The sequence below is a fragment of the Nerophis ophidion genome, linkage group LG02 (assembly GCF_033978795.1).
Source record: "Nerophis ophidion isolate RoL-2023_Sa linkage group LG02, RoL_Noph_v1.0, whole genome shotgun sequence".
In the NCBI taxonomy this organism is placed as follows: Eukaryota; Metazoa; Chordata; class Actinopteri; order Syngnathiformes; family Syngnathidae; genus Nerophis; species Nerophis ophidion.
This window is the reverse complement of record NC_084612.1, coordinates 40,437,156-40,457,639: the sequence shown is the minus strand read 5'-3', so window position 1 is coordinate 40,457,639 and position 20,484 is coordinate 40,437,156. Positions and strand designations below refer to the sequence as shown.

General features: G+C 39.8%; 1 protein-coding gene across 1 annotated transcript in view; it reads right to left on the bottom strand.

The window, feature by feature from the left end:
- Nucleotides 1-20,484, bottom strand: part of LOC133540733 (NAD(P) transhydrogenase, mitochondrial-like) — a 46,588-nt gene that overhangs the window by 3,504 nt on the left and 22,600 nt on the right. Inside the window, exons 12-18 of the mRNA XM_061883595.1 lie at nt 18,791-18,901; nt 18,542-18,687; nt 18,125-18,320; nt 13,373-13,606; nt 12,737-12,897; nt 9,019-9,198; nt 8,780-8,939 (exon numbers count right to left, since the gene is read on the bottom strand). Of these exons, the coding sequence (XP_061739579.1) occupies nt 8,780-8,939; nt 9,019-9,198; nt 12,737-12,897; nt 13,373-13,606; nt 18,125-18,320; nt 18,542-18,687; nt 18,791-18,901 (1,188 nt within the window). The remainder of the gene's footprint in view (nt 1-8,779; nt 8,940-9,018; nt 9,199-12,736; nt 12,898-13,372; nt 13,607-18,124; nt 18,321-18,541; nt 18,688-18,790; nt 18,902-20,484) is intronic.

Genomic DNA, 20,484 nt, shown 5'->3' with positions numbered 1-20,484 from the left:
AATGGCTCTTAAAAATATTACTTTCATCATCTTGTGGAATACATTTGGACCATGCTTTTATCTGCAGCAATCCCTTTGTAAAAGTTTTGTTCGAACATTTGATTTGTGTGAGAAACTTTTGGTGATGCAGTCAAGTTTATTCTCTACTATATTGGTAGTATTTGAGAGCAGAATTAAACGTAAGGAAAGGACAACAGATCGCATTAGTTTGTTTTTTTGTGGTTGCTATGCCTAAATATAACTACAAAGATTTGCTCGTACAAAATAATTGTCATGTTAAGTCCCAGAAATAAATATTGTGATTGTTTGGCGCTCGTGTTAGTGTGAATGTTGTCTGTCTATCTGTGTTGTTCCTGTGATGAGGTGGCGACTTGTCCAGGGTGTACCCCACCTTCCGCCCATGTGCAGCTGAGAAAGGGACCAGCGGTAGAAAATGGATGGATAGTCCAATACGGTCTATTGGACTATCGGGTCGCGGGGGCAGCAGCCTAAGCAAAGAAGCTCAGACTTCCCTCTTCCTGTGGCCTCCTACCAGTCGGACGTGCCCTAAACACCTCCCCAGTGAGGCGTCCGGGTGGCATCTTGACCAGATGCTTGAACCATCTCACCTTGCCCCTCTCAATGTGGAGGAGAAGCAACTTTACTCTGAGCCCCTCCCGAATGATGAAATCTTCTCCCCCTATCTCTAAGGAAGAGCCTGGCCACCCGACAGAGGAAACTAATTTCGGTCGCTTGTACCCATGATCTTGTCCTTTCGGTCATAACCCATAGCTCATGACCATAGGTGAGGATCCACCTGTAAAATGAGAGCTTTGCATTCCAGCTCCACTCCTTTTTTACTACAATGGATCGATACACTGTCCGCATTACTGCAGATGCCGCACCAATCCGCCTGTCGATCTCACGATCCACTCTACCCTCACTTGTGAACAAGACTACGAGGTACTCGAACTCCTCCACTTGGGGCAAGATCTCCTCCCTAACCCAGTAATGGCACTCTACCCTATTCAGGGCAAGAAACATATGGAGGTGCTGGTTCTCATTCCAGTCGCTTCACACTCAGCTGCGCACGGATCCAGTGAGAGCTGAAGATACTGGCCAGATGAAGCCATCAGGACAACATCTGCAAAAAGCAGAGACTTACTCAGTGGCCTAGTGGTTAGAGTGTCCGCCCTGAGATCGGTAGGTTGTGAGTTCATACCAAAGACTATAAGAATGGGACCCGTTACTTCCCTGCTTGGCACTCAGCATTAAGGGTTGGAATTGGGGGTTAAATCACCAAAAATGATTACCGGGCGCGGCACCGCTGCTGCCCGCTGCTGCCCACTGCTCCCCTCACCTCCCAGGGGGGGATCAAGGGTGATGGGTCAAATGCAGAGAATAATTTCGCCACATCTATTATGTGTGTGACAATCATTGGTACTTTAACTTTAATTTAACTTAATCCTGCAGCTACCAAAGCGGATGTCATTGTGGTTTGTGTTGTGGTTTGTACAGCCCTTTGAGACACTGGTGATTTAGGGCTGTATAAATAAACATTGATTAATTGATTGATTGATGGATACTCAATGCCCTGAGTGCGCCGAGAAGTCCTGTTAATGAAAGTTATTAACAGTATTGTTGACAGAGGGCAGCCCTGGGGGAGTCCAACCCTCACCGAAAACGGGTCTGACTTACTGCCGGCAATGTGAACCAAGCTCTGACACTGATCATACAGGGAGTGGACCACTTCAATCAGTCAGTCCGAAACCCAATAATTTGCGAACACTCCCTGCAGGACTTCCCGAGGGACACAGAGGGTAGAAAGCTGGTCCACAATTCCACAACCAGGATGAAAACCACACTGCTCCTCCTGAATCTAAGGTTCGACTATCCGATGTAGCCTCCTTTCCAGTACACCTGAATAGACCTTACTGGGAAGACTGAGGAGTGTGACCCTAAGATTGTTGGAACAAACCCTCTCGTGCCTTTTTTTAAAGAGAGGAACCGCCACCACTATCTGCCATTCCAATATTAGTAAATACTAAAAACAAAACTATGAATGAAAGTACCCAGATAAGACATGTAACACGTATAACACATCTGTTAAAGATGAAACACAAATTGTAGGAATTTATTACAAAATCAGTAATTGCACTTGCATTAGTTAACACTAATTGGGCGGTTATAACACCGCTAATATTTGGCATCAATCCAAGCAGTTCCTTACATGTGCACAACAGGGGATCTGGTTAACGTACGTGAGCAGCGTATTGTATGTCTGTTTGCGAGAATGGCAACGCGTTGACTGAGTGGGCGAGTAAAGAGAGAGAGAGAGGTAGCGCTTGCACTGCACAGTAGAGTGTTGAACGGGTCTGGTTGTGTCCTGCAAAACTATGAATAATGCAATTGTCACGACTCAGGGGATTCGTCAGTCTGACTGGAAAGTAAAGTAAAGTGTTACTCATAGCCACATTTGGCGAGGCATGTTTCAAAGCAGAACTTACAGCGCGGCGCCTCTCTGTTTAACGCGTCACCTTTACTTTAGTTTTGAAGCCCAAACATCTCCATATTGCGTTTTACCCATCCCCTTTATGAACCAGTAGAACTACCGCTTTTTGCCATTTTGCCAAGCTATTGCTTGTATGTACTTTGTGTGTGCATTTTGACACACTCAAAATCATGCGCCTCGGTTCTGTCGTCACCGCCGCACAGCAGCATAAATGGTACCAGTATTTTTTAAAGATGGTATAGTACTGTTTTCAATTCATTAATAACATTCTGTACTTTCTTTGTACGGGTATACCGTACAACCCTATGAGAGACTGTTTATAGCAGGAAATCAACTGCAAACAAATGTGTAATATTTCTCATCAGTGTCACGATCACAGAAGCACAGAACTCGTTATGTGACTCAAATGTCTTACTTAGCAATGCAAAAATAAATCCAACACGATTAATGCTTAATTTGTGGACCCCTCAGATGTAAAGACATGCTGTGCCTCCAATCTTTACTTCTCTAACATACGTGTCAAATGAAGTGAGCTATAGCGAGCTGTAACGTCTTGGTGATGATAAATGGTTTAAATAATTAAAACAAATTATTTTCTTAAGAGTTTATAAATCTATTCCATCCTTTTTGAAATATTTTTCATGATCGCTTATATATTTGCCTACAAACCTTTCAAAATACGCCCATATGTGCATTGATTCAGGTAAATAAACAGTAGCCTAATTGGGCTCTAGATCAGTGGTTCTCAAATGGGAGTACATGTACCCTTGGGGGTACATGAAGGTATGCCAAGGGGTACGTGAGATTTTTTAAAAATATTCTAAAAATAGCAACAATTCATAAATCTTTTATAAATATATTTATTGAATAATACTTCAACAGAATATGAATGTAAGTTCATAAACTGTGAAAAGAAATGCAACAATGCAATATTCAGTGTTGACAGCTAGATTTTTTGTGGTCATGTTCCATAAATATTAATGTTAAAGATTTATTTTTTTGTGTAGAAATGTTTAGAATTAAGTTCATGAATCCAGATGGATCTCTATTACAATCCCCAAAGAGGGCACTGTGTAGAAATCTTTATTGATAATTGAACCACTTGGTTTTTTTTTTCAACAAGTTTTTAATTTTTCGTATATCTTTTTTCCAAATAGTTCAAGAAAGACCACTACAATTGAGCAATATTTTGCACTGTTATGCACTTTAATAAATCAGAAACTGATTACATAGTGCTGTATTTTACTTTTTTATCTCTTTTTTTCAAGCAAAAATGTTTTGCTCTGATTAGGGGGTACTTGAATTAAAAAAATGTTCACAAGAGGTAGGTACATCACTGAAAAAAGGTTGAGAACCACAGTTGTAGATCATCGCCTGAAACCCACAAGTGCCTGGGTGTGCCTCTCAGTCAAGTGAATTCAATCCAGCTGTTGACTTGGTCTTATTATTGGAATCTAATATTGTTGTTGACTGAAGGGCAGCCGATGGGCTGCTGTGTGCTCTTCTACAACTACTGTATTTTTTGGATTATGAGTTGCAGTTTTTTTCATAGTTTGGCCGGGGGTGCGACTAATACTCTGGAGTGATTTATGTGTGGAATTATTAACACATTACCGTAAAATATCAAATAATATTATTTACAAGCGACAGTGAATGTGAGTGTGAATGTTGTCTGTCTATCTGTGTTGGCCCTGTGATGAGGTGGCGACTTGTCCAGGGTGTAGACCGCCTTCCGCCAAATTGTAGCTGAGATAGGCACCAGCGCCCCCCGCGGTAGGAAATGGATGGAGAAGCGACATCGAGGAAGAAAATTTCATCGGATTTAGCGATTAGGAGTGACAGATTGTTTGGTAAACGTATAGCATGTTCTACAAACCCCGTTTCCATATGAATTGGGAAATTGTGTTAGATGTAAATATAAATAGAATACACATTACTTTCAAATCATTTTCAACCCATATTCAATTTAATGCACTACAAAGACAACATATTTGATGTTCAAACTCAAAGTTTTATGAAGTGTTCCTGAGCCCATGTGGTGATATCCTTAACACACTGATGTCAGTTTTTGATGCAGTACCGCCTGAGGGATCAAAGGTCCGTAATATCATCGCTTACGTGCAGTGATTTCTTCAGATTCTCTGAACATTTTGATGATTTTACGGACCGTAGATGGTAAAATCCCTAAATTCCTCGCAATAGCTCAATGAGAAATGTTGTTCTAAAACTGTTCGACAGTTTGCTTACAAAGTGGTGACCCTCGCCTCATCCCTGTTTGTGAATTACTTAGCATTTCATGGAAGCTGCTTTTATACCCAATCATGGCACACACCCGTTCCCAATTAGCCTGCACACCTGTGGGATGTTCCAAATAAGTGTTTGATGAGCATTCCTCAACTTTATCAGTATTTATTGTCACCTTTCCCAACTTCTTTGTCAAGTGTTGCTGGCATCAAATTCTAAAGTTAATGATTATTTGCAAAAAAAAATGTTTATCAGTTTTAACATCCAATATGTTGTCTTTGTAGCATATTCAACTGAATATGGGTTGAAAATGATTTGCAAATCATTGTATTGCGTTTACATTTACATCTAACACAATTTCCCAACTCATATGGAAACGGGGTTTGTATATGTTATAGTCACTTGAATGACTCTTACATAATATGTTACGGTAACATACCAGGCACCTTCTCAGTTGGTTATTTATGCGTCATATAACGTACACTTATTCAGCCTTTTGTTCACTATTCTTTTTTGCGGTATTTTAAATTGCCTTTCAAATGTCTATTCTTAGTGTTGGATTTTATCAAATAAATTTCCCCCCAAAATTTGACTTATAGTGTGACTTATATATGTTTTTTTCTTTCTTTATTATGCATTTTCGGCCTGTGACTTATACTCCAGAGCGACTTATAATCCAAAAAATACGGTATGCATATCTAGGTCTTATCAGACAAAATTGCCAACTCTTCAGCTTTCTGGTTCCTCACTGCCATTCTCTGACAATACAGACTTGCACAAGTTTGACATTTCACTGTTTTTTTTCCCCCCTAAAAATCAATCCCTTATGTTGGACGCCACATCTGTACATGTTATGGTTAAAAAACCACAGGAGAACAGTTGTATGTAGCCAAGTTATTTTTTGCGGTTGACTAAGTTTTTGTGCTGGAGGCAAGAAAAATAGACATCTGAGTGACATTGAAAAAACCAAATTGCAGTGGTTAGTAGACTTGACGGTGGTATCTCCTTGGCTGAGCAGAGGCAATTGAAGGCAATTGGTCAAAATGGTCCACAGGAGAACAAGCAATAACGTAACAGTCTTGCTGTATTAATGCATTGACAATACATGTTTTGCCTCAAATATTTGTCCTGTGTTTTAGCCTGATTATAATTATGATCACCAAATAAAAGGAATGGCTAAATCCGGCTAGAATTAGGGTTTTACAATGGCCTTCCTAAAATCCTGACCTAAATGAGTGGACAATGCTGAAGAAACAAGTCCATGTCAAAAAACCAACAAATTTAGTTGAACTGCACCTATTTTGTCAAGAGGAGTGGTCAACAGCATCCCTACAGTCATGCATGGTGGCGGTAGTATTATGCTCTGGGCCTCTGGGCCTGTTTTGCAGCCAATGAAACTGGTGCTTTACAGAGAGTAAATGGGACAATGAAAAAGGAGGATTACCTCCAAATTCTTCAGGACAACCTAAAATCATCAGCCCAGAGGTTGGGTCTTGGGTGTTCAAACAAGACAATGACCCCAAACACACATCAGAGGTAGCTAAATCAGGCTAGAATTAAGGTTTTAGAATGGCCTTCCCAAAGTCCTGACTTAAACATGTAGATGATGCTGAAGAAACAAGTCCATGTCCATGTTAGTTTGATGAGCAAAGGAAGCGAGGAAACGGGTTACCACTCAAAACATAGGAACACAAGGTAGTGATCACGGCACCGCTGTAAATAGTTTGTCTGCGTTAGCACGTATAATAACAATATCAATAATACTTGGTAATATTCAAATCAGACAATGTAAATAAGAGTATTGGTGGCGCTTTTTTGATGTTTTTTATTGGGTTTTATGGCAGAATATAGGACCTCCCATCGGCTCCGCTGTAAGTGGACTTTTATTTACGTTTACTTGCGAGTCAAAACACATCCGTCATGTCTTTCATAATGATTGCGAACAATAAGCAAAATTTAAAAAAAAGGGCCGTTCCCCTTTAAAGCAGAGTAAAATGCATAGGGAGTCTCACTCTCTATTGACTTAGCTCTGTTCAAGAACAAAACACAATAGGTACACCCTATGTTTTTATCTTTGCAAGTACACACAAAATACTAATTTGTATAGCTTATTTGGTTTTGATGGTGTGAAGAGGTGAATTTGTGTTAATGTTGTCTGTGTTGGCCCTGTGATGAGGTGGCGACTTGTCCAGGTTGTACCCTGCCTACTGCCTGAAAGCAGCTGAGATAGGCTCCAGCGACCCTGAAAGGGACAAGTGGTAGGAAATGGATGGATGGTGTGAAGAGGTGCCAGAAACATAATAATGCGAGAGTGTTTGTGTATGTGTGTGTGTGTGTGTGTGTGTGTGTGTGCGTGCGTGCGTGCGTGCGTGCGTGCGTGCGTGTAAATCAGTTACTTATGTTAACTTTTGGTTTCACTGGACAACATTCAAGTAACTCCGCCAGGGAGGGGCAGCAAGGCGAACAAAAACATGTGAGTAGAGGGACTATCAAGAGAAAACTCGCCAGACTTTGCAGAGCTTGGTCTTCTTTCCAGCGCTGGTAGTGCTACTGTTTGTACTCACTATTTGTAGAACAAATTGCTAATCTTCAATTCTAGTCACCTTGCCTTGTGCTGTCTGTCTTGTAGTTGATGCGTTTTTCTTTGTTTCTTGCATTGAAGAAAGAGCACAGTCTACTGAGTCAAATTGTGTGTTAAACATAATTGGCCAATAAATCTGATTCTGATTCCTATTCAGACAAGCCTTTAGAACAAAAGAACCTGGGAGGGTGATAGCAACAATACAATAGCATCACATTGATCAGTTCCAGCTGCAATAACACTCCTTTTTAATTACCATCTTTCACCTGTGACAGGAAACAAACAAGCTGAATAGTTTGAGTCGTGATTGCTCACAGCCTTGGGTGTCTAAATTGTGGCACAAGGGCGATTTGCGTTTTCTGTTTTTATTGCCCATATTGTAGGAATAAAAAAAAAACACTAAATAGAAAAATAAAGCAGAAGGCATAACAGGGAGAAAGCTAAAATGTTTATATAAATAGCTAATTTGTATTTGGATTAATCACGGGTTATTACTTACTTGTATAAATTAAATTAAATTAAATGATCCCAATATTTGGACATTAATGCAATTGTATTGTCAGAATGTTATCGACGATCATTCATATTTTACTTGAATACATGTCATTTATATGCACATCACTTATCTAAGTCCAGTCTGGGTGTGTTTTGTAGTGAAATTGCTGGTGTGCACATCAGTCAGTCTCCTCACTCATCTTTACTCTGACATAAGCATTAACCCGGTCTTACCACATATAACAACTATATATAACAACATTTTAGGGCATGTACTGTACAGTCATAAAAAGTGTTGTGAGGAATTTACGTATACACATGATTAAAGCAATATTTTTTGTAAGTGATCACATGAGTTGCCAGCCCACATTTAAATAGGTATTTTTTTAAGCTTTTCTACCAAGTCCATAATAACATACAAAAATGGGATGCTTGGGGAGTCTACAATGGATATCAAATTCCAGTGAGACAGTCATCCATTTTCTACCGCTTGTCCCTTACGGGGTCGCGAGCGGTGCTTGGAGCCTATCCCAGCTGCTCACAGTCGGAAGGCGGCGTACACCCTGGACAAGTCGCCACCTCATCGCAGGGCCAACACAGATAGACAGACAACATAATAGACAACATGCATACTCACATTCACACACTAGGGACAATTCAGTGTTGCCAATCAACCTATCTCCAGGCGCATGTTTTTGTAGGTGGGAGGAAGCCGAAGTACCCGGATGGAACTCACGCAGTCAAGGGAAGAACATGTAAACTCCACACAGAAAGATCCCGAACCCAGGACCTTCGTATTGCGAGGCACACTTACTAACCCCTGTTTCACCGTGATGCCCTCCAATGAGACAATAAATAATAAAAATGCATGTAGACAACCACAATGTAGCCCAGCAAGAATCTTCTAAAATCCTAATAAAACATGTACCATCAAAGTTATTTCACTCAACAGTAAGGGCAGCTGTTACCTGGCGTGATGATGATGTTATTGGCTTCCTTGATTATGTCAATAGTCTGGTCTACATTGACCTCTGTGTGAGTGCCAACAATCTCCATGGGTTTGCCACCTGCTGTGGAGGTGGTGCCAAAACCACCCAGGATCACATTGGGCAGTGAGCGGTTCATTGCCTTGGAAGAGAGGAGGAACGTTGTAATTATGATTTACAGAGAAGTACTTAGTAAACTAGTGCCATGGGCGTGTACTCACCACACACATGATGTAGGAGAGGATAGCACCAGAGGAACCGATTAAAGCCCCAACGATGGTCATTAGGTTGTTTTCCAGCAAGAAACCTTCAGCGCATAGCGCCCAGCCAGAGTAGCTGTTTAAAACAGTGATGACCACTGGCATGTCTGCACCTCCAATGGCTGCTGTCAGGGTTACACCCTACATGGACATGGAATCATATTCAAGCTTCTTATTCTAGCTATGCACACTTACAAATAGAAATTGTACCGTTAATAGTCACCTTTTTGACTAAAATATATAGGTGATAACGAAAATATCATGCAAAGGTTTTTTCATACAAGCAATTCCATTTACATAGTGAAACTGTTATATGACAAAGGTTCAAAAGCTGCAACTCGAGATATTTCAAGACTGCTTTTTATGTAAGTTTGATTATGGATGAAAAAAAACCTTTAAGTTTAAATAATTAAAAAAAAAAACACTTGACATATTTCACTTTGTATGAAATGAGTTTATATCACATAGACTGCGTGGGTTCCCTGCGGATGCTCCGGCTTCCTCCCAGCTCCAAAGACATGCACCTGGGGATAGGTTGATTGGCAACACTAAATTGGCCCGAGTGTGTGAATGTGAGTGTGAATGTTGTCTGTCTATCTGTGTTGGCCCTGCGATGAGGTGGCGACTTGTCCAGGGTGTACACCGCCTTCCGCCCGAATAAAGCTAAGATATACTCCAGCACTCCCGCGACCCCGAACGGGATAAGCGGTTGAAAATGGATGGATGAATATTTCAGCTTTGAAGTTGAGTTGCTGAAATGAATAGACTTTTACACAATATTCTATTACTTTTATTTTTTATTTATTTTAAACTGTAATTTATCAGACACAACAAGTTTTGACACATCATGTCCTGTATTTCAGTCATTATCCTTCAGAATACTTGGAAATTCCAAGTTTTAACCTTTGAAAGTTTCTGTAGTATTCATGGCTGTAATTTGGATTTCAGATATACTGGGGGACACAATTGGCTTGTGCACAGGAAGGCGCAGCTTGAAAAGGGTGTGGTTTAAAAGGATTAGATGTTTTGGAGTACAGTGGTACCTCAACCTATGAGCACATTGCCTTCCACAACCAAGCTTTTCAAACACAAATAGCAAGTAGACATCAAATCACATTTTTGGATGTAATTTTTGATGATACAATGAACTGAAAATCTAATATAAAAATACACAACATAAAGTGGAAAGAAATACACCATTGAATAAATCAAATTATGTATTTGACCCAAAAAATCCCTCCATATTCTCTACTGCTTGCTCGTGTTACCATATCTGAGATATTGTGTGGAAATATGGGGAAATAACAATAAATGTACTCTTCAGTCACTAACTGTGTTACAAAAGCTGTCAGTTAGAATAATACATAATATTGAATACAGAGAACATTCAAACCCCTTTATTTATCCAAGATGGCGCCGCTGTAGGGGCTGCTGTTGGCAGAAGCTCTGTGCTTTTGTGTCATCCTTTTGTGTTTCCCTTTTGTTTTCATGAGTTATTATATTTATATATATTTTTCTTCCTTTTGGTCCGGGACTCTTTGAGACTGTGTGACAGGGAGTGGCACTTTCGTGACCTCTGCGGTGCTTTTTTGTGGACTTCTGGATCTGCCTCCCGGGAGCCTTTTGGCCATGGAGACCAGCTGCTGGGTCTCTGCCACATCAGAGTCAGTTTGGAGAGACTGGAGGAGATGCAGATAAAGAGACATGGTTGCCGAGCTGGCACTGAGCGCCGGGACGGACAAGCTTCAGTGTCTTGGCTGAATGAGCAGGTATCGGACACCTCAGTCTCCTTGGACGTATCCTCGCTCTTCCATGCGGACTGGACACTGGCCAAGAGTTGGTTGGCAACCGAGAATGGAGTCGGCTCTCTTGGTTGCTTTGTTGGGTCTGCTCCTGTCTCTGGCCATGCTCTCTCTACCCCAGCAGACGACGACGTGGAACACCGCAGAGGCCACCAGAGTGTATATGTTTCTTTTACTTTTTATTCATAGCTGTATGTAGAAGTGGCTGGTTGCATCAGCTCCACTACTTTAATGTCTTTCATGTCCTTCGTGTTCTTTGATGTTTCCCTCTTACACACATGTAAGAGGGATGTGTACTATGGCTATGAGTTGTTTTTTGTTTTGTTTTGTTTTTTCCCCTTGGCCTCAGTCTGGACCCCCTCCCCAGGGGCCCAGGCTTAGACCGATTTTTTTCTATTTTATTTTAATCTTTTATTTTTTTTCTCCCATCCCCTCCCCCCACACTTGTTTACCTGTATCTCATCTTTTTTTGTAAGGGGCGCCGGGAGTTTGCAGACCTGTCAGGGATCCGGTTCTGTCTCCCTGTAATGTTTGTCTGACCTTGAATGAAATTGTGCTGAAAATTTTAATTTCCATTCTGGGATTAATAAAGTATGTCTGATTCTGATTCTGATCTGATCAAATTTAAAATATTGAAATTTAACGATACAGTGAATTTGCAAACAGCCAAAATTATGCACAAAGCAAACTATAACTTGCTACCCAAAAAAAACGTACACATTTTTTCTCAACCTCTGAGGAAAATGTAACCTAAAACATTTGTATGCACGTACAACACTTAAAATCTTTAGAATATCAGTATATGGAATTAAACTATGAAATGGACTAAGTAAAGAATTCAAACCCTACAAACTCAAAGTGTTTACTAAGTACAAATAAGAAGAATCATTATACACATTTTGAATTTATTGATAATCTTATTCATCTCACTATATGAAATATAACTTATTTCACTACTTATTTTTTCCAGACATGTATTATTTATGGAGTAAATTGAGAACAGAACATTAAAGTGTAAGCAATTGTTGTATGGAAAAGGGATAGGATTAAAAAAGCTCTGCGTCTTCCTACTGCTTTTCCAATATGTTGAAAAGATAAACTGGAAAATGTGATGTATCATTTAATTGTATGCGTCTTAAAAAAAACTTAACCATAAGGTTGTATCTCAGAATACTCATATCTCAAAGCAGCCATGCTCATTAAAATGTTGTAAAGCATTTACCTTGGGAGGCGGACTCTTTCACACTAACCTTCTTAGTTCTGGTGGTTGGAGAGCATGTAATAAGAGACATACTCTCTGATGTTTTGTTTCGCCCTATTATGCAAAACCAACTTTCTTTACCTATTAGTCCCTGTTGTCGTGTAGTTTGGATCTGCATTGTAGTCCGCAACGAGGTCAATAAGCTCCTTCTAATTCTCTATCCTTTTGTTGTGGGCCATTCATACTGTGCTGTTGCCATGTCTAATATAAAAGTATTGTTTAGTCTGAACTTAATCTGTCAGTATAACTCGCTATGGAAATGCTAAAACTACAACAAAAGATGACGTTGTCCAAGTGAAGCCATGCAAATAAGACCGCCCACAAAAATGGCGCATTCTGAGACAATCAGAAAGCGGCTTGAAAACAGTCTGTAAAACATATTATATGCAACATTTTAAAGGAAAAAACACCAATAAATGTTATGTACAACATAAGGAAGTCTTTTAAATATAGAAAAAAATCATAATATGACCCCTTTGATGCGCTTTATTATGCGGTACGCTCCATGTTTGAAACTAGACCCGTTCATCGACAAGGCACCTCATGGTCCACAATACGGTACATGCTTTTTTTATACAAATGTTTTCTTGCAGTGTTGCATGTTAGTAATACTCACCATGACAGTTGACAGGCCAGACACTCCCAATAGACATCCCATTCCAGTGTTGTAGCTCGAGCTGAGCATGAAGGGCACCATGCAGCCAATCGAAGCCGCCATCAGACCGGCATTCAACATGTGACGTCCCGGCAGTAGTAGAGGAGCAGAGTTCAGGAGCCCTACAGCACAAAAGCATAGGTTTAATTTTTATCAAGAAGGCTACGAACTGATGTTTTTTTTTCTTTTCTACTGTATATCTAAAAGGAAGAACATGTTGATATGCATAATATCACTCTTTATTCAGCGTCTATAAATATGCAGATGTTCCAATCAACTATGCCCAGAAATCAGACACAACCTTGCCATGTGTTCCTTTTAAAATCAGTTACACAATAACAAAAAGCTGTGACCATTAATACAGAGCAGACTGGCAATCTACCCTGGATTTCCTCAAACATTTTTGGGGGCTTTGGAATGATCAAAGCAGCAATCAAGACCAGACAATGCTGCGACGAGGATTCTGATTGTGTGTCGAAAATGAAAAAGAGTCATCTGACATGTAAAGTAAGCAAAGTTCCTAAAACATGTGATTATATTATCCAAATACCACTCACACACACACACACACACACACACACACTAAGAGTTGCATACCTTGGAGCTTGCCGTAGGCCACCAGCGATCCGCTGAAGGTGACGCCCCCGATGTAAGTGCCCAAATAGGCCACAGTCTTTAGCACACCAGCAGCCGGGTGAGCGTCGAGGTGGGGGAACTCAATCATGTACTCAGCGACGCAGGTGAGAACCGCCGCCAGCCCCACAAGGCTGTGAAACGCTGCCACCAGCTGTGGCAAGTCTGCGATTTCAATGCGCTTGGCGATGGTTAGACCTGCATGCCGGCACAGTTGAGACTTTTCAGTAAAACTCCAGGAGGTTAACACTCATCTTTTCATTGGCTAATTTGGAGAACATTGAGGAAGTAACATTTAGAAAATACAAAAATTAAACCGAGGATAAAGGCCAGTCACCTGTTTACTGTCCCTTTGTGTTTAGTAAATAGGGACTGGTCTTTTAAAAGCAATATAAAAGAGAGCATTTTAAAGACCAAAAAAAGTGCACCTGCATGTTGTGTTAAACATGGTTTATCATCCACATGTGTTTAATTACCCGTACTCACACGCTCATCTCATTGTGCAGGAAGTTGACTGATGTTCTCCTTGGATTTAATTTTTTTCTCTTATAGACTGGACCAAAAAAATACAGGACCACACAAAACGTAAACTTTGAATACTAAAAATGATGAAAGAAAAGAAAAATCCTTACCGTGGTGCATCAAAAAGCCTGCTTATTAGGGATGGACTTTAAACTAAATGAACATTTGAGTAAAATTTATCAGCAAGGGGGAAATCATTTTTGTTTTTAATGAATTGAAGTATGTTCTGAACGTCTGCTTCCATGCCAGTGGAATCATTTTTACTGTTTACATTAGTCAAAATTAATAGGCTACAACATAACTAGGGATGATCTGATCAGGGTTTTATGCTGCCAATTTTGATCATCCATGAGTGAAATCGGCCGATACCAATACCAATACAGTGTATGAACTGTATATTTTTCAATTTATTTATAGTGACAGCTATTGACAGTTTAACACATAAACGCAATAGTTAACTAGTTTCTTATTCTATTTTTCATTACAGTAGAAGAATTAAAGTCCCATCTTAATACTCAGTTGTATACTATAGCCTTTAAATAGACTAATTTTATACCAGTTGATGCCTCTCTTTTCTGCTGTGTCGAGAGGTTATCAGGTGATCACGGATCAGCTTCCATGGAGAGAACTGTTTTTTTGGGGAATTTTACTGAACAGTAACAATCATGAAGTACAAGAACACACGTCTTATTTGGGGGGAAATTCAAACATGATAAAAAAATGCTTGCATTATGCGATTATTGGGAATCACCATAGTAGTGCATTTATTTCTGTTTCCATAGCAGCGCACTTCTGACTTCTGGCAACAACTGTGTGTCCTATGTCCCGAAACTAAGGCATTCGTGTCTTCTAATCATGGCAGACTCTGTAACAAACAACAAAAACGACTATTTTTGGAAAAATGAGGATTAACAACCTTATCTTTTTGAAGTTCAATATACTGAGAATGAACTACTGCTTCAAAAAGCCAGCATTAAGGAAGAGTGAGACGCTGGAGCAGACGGAATCCGAGAAAGTGAGGTGAAAGAGACTCCGAGCTGCAAAATGTGGAATTTGAAGCCATGCTATTTCGACATCAATGGAGTGCTTACGCAAATAAACCACACGAACGTCCCTGGCCAGCTGGACCAAACAGACAATTGTTCATTGAGTGAGTCACACTATTTATTGATCATAATACGTACATGCAGCGCATCACAGTTCAACTACAGTGCATATGCTGTCTGGCCATCTGTGTGTACAAAATGAAATGTGGGCAAATACTTTACAGATACTGTAGTATATTTGTTAATTTTTTCAGTCAGTAGAGATTGGTTTCCTGTCGCAGTGTTGTGCATTACAAACTGAAATGTGTTTCATGCTGACGTGGAAGCTAGCTTATCTCTTTCCGTAGCTAGCTTATAGGGTGAATACCGTAGCACGCCGATGTGTTACTACTCCAGAAAAAAAGCTCCTCAGTGTTTGCTCTTACAATGGCAATGTCGCTACAGCTTGGTTATTATCCAGGTTACAGAACATAAATTAAGTATTGGTGTCGGTTTTTGAATGCATGCGTAATCTGTTGAATCGCTTAAGCCGCTGAAATCCGAGTCTAAATCCGAGCTACTGTCGCTATATCTTGCTGTGCTATCCGCCATTTTGTTTGTATTGGCATCACTGGATGACGTCACAGGAAAATGGACGGTTGCTTCACAGATAGCGAAAATCAGGCACTTTAAAGCCTTTTTTCGGGATATTCCATGATGTGTAACATTTTGAAATAGGGAACTGATTTTTATTGGTTTTAACCCTTCTGAAATTGTGATAATCTTCCCCTTTAAAGTAATAGAATGGATTGCTCCCATTAGCTGCATTGCTAGCCACCAAGAACGAGCCGAGTTTTACATGTTAGAATGCAAAAAAAAAATTGTCTTCTTGTCACTCATAATGATTGTGAAAGATAGGCAAAATTCCAAAATAAGTGCAGTTTTCCTTTAAGATTTGGATAATGGGTTTCACTAAGTCAAGTGCTTTGAGTCTTTCGAGAAAAGCGCTAAATAAGTATAATTCACAATTCACTTCACTAATGACTGAATTATAAATAATAATTACAGCTGTCGTTTTGCTCCACAATCGAACAAAACCATTCTCAGAGTAGTGTATTGAGAGAGTATGGCCAACTGCACAACAGGTGCCATGACTGCTAACAAGGACGTGTGGGGTCATGCCCAGAGGTATGCAATTGTTGTCATTTTAACATACATTTTTTGGACGAAATAAAACAAAATAATATGTTTATCCATCCATCCATCCATTTTCTACCACTTATTCCCTTTAGGGTCGCGGGGGGCTACAATCGGGCGGAAGGTGGGGTACACCCTGGACAAGTCGCCACCATATAGTTCTAAACATACTCCAGCTCATAAACTTACAATGAAAAATGCTTTTGTTTCGTCAAAATATAATTTTACTTGTGATTTTCTTTGTGTAACACGGTAATTGAATAGGTGTACTTTTGTAGTTATTTACCGATATTTCGGCACAATAACTCAGATATGGTAACACTGGCGTGAAGTGGAATATATGTAGTGATATTTGGTCTAGAACATCCATCCACTACCGCTCGTATTTCTTTATTCATTATTGATGAATAAAGAATTTTTCGGACATGATGTAATGTGAGGTGATATTAAATTGTCTGTATTGTATTGTAAATGTGTTCATGTTCGACATCCATTGCTTCCGGTTCCCCTGGGGGGGGGGGGGTTGGGGTTGCCCACAAATGCGGTCCTCTCCAAGGTTTCTCATAGTCATCATTGTCAACCACGTCCCACTGGGTGTAAGTTTTCCTTGCCCTTATGTGGGCTCTACCGAGGATGTCGTTGTGGTTTGTGCTGTGGTTTGTGCAGCCCTTTGAGACACTAGTGATTTAGGGCTATATAAATATTGATTGATTGATTGATGTTCGAAATAACTAAGAAAGAAAGAAGAAGAAAGAAAGATGTGTTCCTCGCCACTTTGCGTTGTATATTTTCATATGAGATTTCCATTTAATTTTCTAATTGGTTATTTTACCACCAATGTGGTTTATTTTACTCACTCAATGTTCGTCTGTGTATTTGTGTTTAACTTTCTCTTCTGCTGCTACCGAATTGCATTATTTTAGTTTTACTGAGATTCAAAGATAGACTGTTTTTGTCAAACCATCGCTTTAATTTATACATTTCTTCTATTATTATTTGTATTAGCTTCCGTATGTTCTCTCCTGAACAAAATACGTACATTGTGTCGTGTGTTTATCTCGCACAAGACGCTGTAATGGGTGGCTCTCCACTGTTGTTTGCAAACCTTCACTTCCCATACTTGTCATCTTTCCGGATTGTGGGAAAACCAATGTAAAAGTTTTCCACAATTCTTACAGGTGGAGCAACCCCCTGCTGCACAACAGGACTATATACACTTCGAACAAAGAAGAAACGCTACAAACGCATGGCATCAGGTCAAAGTTAGTAGCAGTCATGGCGCCCTGTAGTCACGTGAGTGTCATTGAGGAAAGCGCCTGAAAACAGAGTTGGCCATACTCTCTTTATACACAACTCTCACCATTCTTGTCAGGGCATTCCCCCCTGTTAAGAACTAATCTTTTGGATCCTACACCAGGTGCTCGGACCAAGATGCTGTCTTCTTATCATCTACCATGTCAGATGGATGTGCAAATATATTCAATTTATCTAACTCTGCATTTAAAAGCATTTTTAACAAACTTGACTGTTACTTACTGCAACAAAAGTTACTTTCCTTGGGTAGACGCGCTACTCAAACCACACATTAATTTATTACACTATAACACAAAATATTTTTATTTGGCTGCACTCTTCTTTTTTTGCATAAAGAGCAAACAACAATTTGGATGGAAACTGGGTATACAAAAATACTTACAATTAGTTTTTCAAAGAAGTGGGCAATAGACTGATGCATGTGTGCATTATTACACAAGCAACGGAATTGTGCATAAGCTCAGCTTTATTAGGGTTTGTGCATATTTCTGTCTTTTTAGTAGACATTACTTTAGGCTTAAAACATCTGGTGCCTTTTATATTAAATAAATAACTGGCCATGCTTTTATGAACAATATTATAAAGGGTCATTTGCTGAGTGTTTTAAATCATTCTTCAATTAGATAATTAGTAAGTAAGTAAGTAAGAAGTCACTTACCTAGAGTTCCTCCAGTGGCCATGGCTAATGACATCTGTGACAACAGTTCCGGCGAAGGCTTGAGGGCACCTAAGGTGGCGGCGATGCCCCCTGCTACTCCCATCATGCCCAATGCGTTACCCAGGCGACTAGTGCCTTGAGCCGAAAGGCCTGCCAGCGCACCAACACAGCACAGGCCTGAGCCCAAGTACATCATCTGAGGATGACAGATACAACTTACTTCTTAAGTTCAAACAAATGGAAGGATTTCAATTTGCTTTCTACTTAAAAATTATTCATTTAATCACAATAGAATCAATCAGTTGTTCAACCTCAGAAACTAATGATTGAAGTGGGTGAATGTTTGGTTGATAAAGCCTCAGAAACCCTACACAATGATTTCAGGCAATTAAATTAAACACAAACGAAAAGTGTCACCTGTTCAATGTTGTATCCAGCTGCTACAGAAGCACCATATCCCCCAACAAACGCAGCCCCGGGCAGCATGTACAGGTAATTGTACTCAGGGGGGTCAGTGGGACGCTTGAACATGTCCAACATCCGCTGGGTGATCAGAAAACCACCTGAGAATGTACAAATATAGTAAAAAAAATGTGGAGATTTGGTTGTATAGGTTAAAAAACAGATGATTAGTTTCAGTGAAAAATATTTTTCAAAATGTCAAACCGGCAATGTTGATGGAGGAAATAAAGGCAGCAGCCAAGGCGAGACTCTCAGGCAAGCTGGAAGGTGTAAGACCTCCTCCCATCAGAACCAGACCTCCTACTGCTGTCAGACCTGGTATGAAGCACAAAAGTAAGACCTAAAAGTACACATATGAACACCATTTATAAATATTTGCTGATAAAGTTTAAAGGGAAACTGCACATTTTTGGGAATTTTCCCTATTATCAACAATACTTATGTGAGACAGGGACACGTCTTTCTCTTTTCTGTGCTGTCTAAATATTTAAAAACTGTGAACACAAGGCTAACAACGCAGGTTGTGGAATTCATCGATTCCGTCTATAAAGCCCTCTAAAAAAACATCTTAAACCACCAACGGTGGAATTACATGCTGTGACTTTCAAGTAACTGAGCGATAGCGACATTGTTATAGTAAGCGCGAACACAGAGTAACTACTTTTCTGGCGTCATGACACTTCGCCTTGCTCACACTGCTCCTTTCGACTACAAGTGAGTCGGGTACTACTTACTAGCTAGCGTTAGCTGCTAATGAAGTTGGTTGTGACCCACCATAATATAAAAAAGAAGAAGGATATTGAGCTGCTTCTGCTGTATTGCCTTTGAGTTTAGAAACGTTAATGCTTGCTTTAAACTATCATCTCACCTGTAAAGTAGAAGGTTGTGACAACAAGCTAAAAAAATGGTCAACTTCACAAATCCAAACACTACCAACTTGATACTATATGGCTCTCAGCAAATGGAATGCAACATCGCTGAGAAGCATTTTTTATGTGAGGAGTGAGTAATATTTGGAATTTAGCTTCTCATCAGTCCACATCCCCGTGAGAGTAGACATTGTAAGCCAATGTTTCATGTTCTTATTTGAAAGGTTTAACGAATGCTACCGCCCAGACATTTCACGGACAGCTATGCTGTCTGTGAAATCAATACAATGACCAAAATATTGTAAATAATACTCCATGTTTAATGAATGTGCAAGTTACAACATTAGATACGTACTCACATGTATATAAAAAGGTCTTGGAGATTTATAGGGGCAGAATAGATTGTATTCCCATTACCATCATTGTTAGGCACCACTTGCTAGCAGTTTTTTCTTATTTATTATAACACACAGAAAAGAAAAAGACATTGGTGTTCTTGTCTTACAAACCCCGTTTCCATACGAGTTGGGAAATTGTGTTGGATGTAAATATAAACGGAATACAATGATTTGCAAATCCTTATCAACCCATATTCAGTTGAATATGCTACAAACACTACATATTTGATGTTCAAACTGATAAACATTTTTTTTTTTTGCAAATAATCATTAACTTTAGAATTTGATGCCAGCAACACGTGACAAAGAGGTTGGGAAAGGTGGCAATAAATACTGATAAAGTTGACGAATGCTCATCAAACACCTATTTGGAACATCACACAGGTGTGCAGGCTAATTGGGAACAGGTGGGTGCCATGATTGGGTATAAAAGCAGCTTCCATGAAAAGCTAAGTAATTCACAAACAATGATGGGGCGAGGGTCACCAATTTGTAAGCAATTTGTCGAACTGTTTTAGAACAACATTTCTCAACGAGCTATTGCAAGGAATTTAGGGATTTTACCATCTATGGTCCGTAAAATCATCAAAAGGTTCAGAGAATCTGGAGAAATCACTGCACGTAAGCCATG